The sequence below is a fragment of the Elephantulus edwardii genome, unplaced genomic scaffold, assembly GCF_000299155.1.
Source record: "Elephantulus edwardii isolate Elephantulus edwardi_28Jun2011 unplaced genomic scaffold, EleEdw1.0 scaffold00032, whole genome shotgun sequence".
Lineage (NCBI taxonomy): Eukaryota > Metazoa > Chordata > Mammalia > Macroscelidea > Macroscelididae > Elephantulus > Elephantulus edwardii.
Window position 1 is genome coordinate 11,587,719 of NW_006399782.1, and position 2,253 is coordinate 11,589,971.

A 2,253-nucleotide genomic window follows, 5' to 3' on the forward strand; every position below is an offset into this window, starting at 1 on the left:
TTTTGAATAATATTGTATGAGTTCCTTGTTTTTCAATGCAGTATAGTATTCCATTGTGTGAATATACCACAGCTTCTCTATCCATTCGTTTGTTGATGGGCACCTGGGTTGTTTGCAGCTCCTTGCTATTGTGAACAAAGCCGTGATAAATGTGGGTGTGCATGTTATTTTTTTAAAAAAAAGATATTTGCATTAAATAAATCCTTGATTGTAGAAAAAAAAAATTTTAAGTGCCTCCAATCTACCTGGTGAGCTTAAAGAAAAAGAGACCAAAAATCCTAGAGGTGTCCTCGTATGGATATTGATAGGTCCCTCCACAGCCCTGCAGAGAGCCTAGACTGGAAATGCTGAGGGAGGGAAGGAAAAGCTGTGCCTGAAGGAGCACAGCGAAGAGAATAGCATTAGAATGTCTGCTCCCTCCACACATGACCATAGATAATAAGCCTGGGGTGTTGCGCTCCATTAACTCCTCCCGAGAGCAGAGAGTGGACCACATTCCTCAATCAAAGGAGGTGTCAGAGGGTTGTTCCCAGCTAACTAAGCACAGGTCCCTCACTCCTGATACCATGTGAGAAAGATGGACAATCTCCTCTCATGCGATCTACAGCCTCTGAAAACCTGCCAGAGGTTATACAGTTATGAGTCAGTTCTGATATGAAGGAAATGAGTTGAAAGGAGAAAAGGGGGAGTCTCGGATAGTGTGGGTTCCCTGCCAGTCATATCATCAACATTCACCAAGAAGAAATGGTATCCTCAAGGCTCAGGAACATACCCCTGTTGGTGAAAGGTCATCATTCAGTTCCATCCCTGTTATACAGACTCAGACCAGGCATCCACAGATTATTCCTCAAGGCCAGTTTCTCCTGAAAAATTTCCTCTTGGACCCCTGCGGTTCATCCCTTGTATGAGGAAATGCTAAGGTGACATTGTACACCAGGACAGCTGTGATTCTGCTGCTAACCAGTCGTACGAGCTCAAACAAGTCAGTTTTTCTTTGAGCCTTTCCTCATCTGTCAAAGAAAAGAAATCGTCAGATCTAATGTTCTGTCATTCTTACTGGCATTTGTGGGTTTTCTGTCTTGTCTGAACCTTGATTATTGATTACTCATTCTATTTCATACCATTTCTCAAGAAATGAGATGTCATTAAGAACAGCTGCACACAACTAGAAACCATTTCGTTTGGTACATAATATATTTTGATTTGCTTATTCCTGTGATGAGGGAGATCTGATAGCCTGGTGGCAAGAAATTGTGCTGCCTACCCAAAGGCAGCAATTTGAATCCACCAGCTGCTATGCAGTCTCCTCCTGTGTGATTTCCTGCCACTGAAAACCTACTGGAGGGTCAGCTATGAGTTGGTTCCAGATAACATCATCATCCCTATGACTGAATCTAACTTTAGACTGTGTCTCACAGTGTACTTCAACCCTGGTTTCTTTGACTAGTTCACCAACAGATAAGTAAACATGTTAGCCTAAAGTTTCCCCTGTGGCACTTTGTAATGATATATAACCTTGACATGCCCTAGATCTTCTGTCATTACTGCCTGTAAGCTTTCCAGAGAAGAGATGTCATTCTGAGGAGACTGTATTTTGTGAGTACGTGTATCTACGACATTGACATTCCGTGGCATTTATGAGAAAGGGTGAGAGAATGTGTTTCTGGGTGTGTAATTAAATAAAGAACATGTGTTCTTTCCTTTAACAGCTGAAGCAATGGAAGGCATTTGAAGAGGAAAACCAAACAATGAGACGCATGGCCAAATATTTCAGCACTCCCTGCAAAAGCTTCCATACCCAGTGTGGTGAGGAGCAGAACCACCTGAAGGGAGACAAAAACTCCATGGAAAGGCTCCTGACAGAAGTAAGCTAGCCTCTGAAGGACAGATTCTCTGTAAAGAACTCCATTTAGCTGCCCCTTCATGCATTGATCCTCGATTCTTCCCTCCCTGCTTTCACCTCCTCTTTCTCCCCACTTCTTGGGCTCTCCTGCTTCTCTTAGCAGCAAGAGCTCAGCATTCCCTCAGTGATGCTCCCATTGCTTACTTTATTTTTCACTGAGAGGTGTATATTGAGTCATCCATGCGTGCTGGACATTGTGCTGAAGGCTGATAAACAAAACCCTTATGAAACTCAAAATCGAGGGCAAACTCAACAGGCAAAGTCTTTGCTCTGGAGTCAGAACAGACTTATGGCTGACCCTTCAGCTGGATTTTGAGAGGCTGTAAATGTCATGAGAAAGAATTTTTTTT

At 42.9% G+C, this 2,253-nt stretch overlaps 1 protein-coding gene across 2 annotated transcripts in view; it reads left to right on the forward strand.

Moving 5' to 3' along the window:
* Positions 1-2,253, forward strand: part of GPR156 (G protein-coupled receptor 156) — a 123,484-nt gene that overhangs the window by 112,576 nt on the left and 8,655 nt on the right. For both annotated transcript variants that reach the window (XM_006884253.1, XM_006884254.1), the window contains exon 8: positions 1,710-1,865. In XM_006884253.1, coding sequence (XP_006884315.1) covers positions 1,710-1,865 — 156 coding nt within the window. The remainder of the gene's footprint in view (positions 1-1,709; positions 1,866-2,253) is intronic.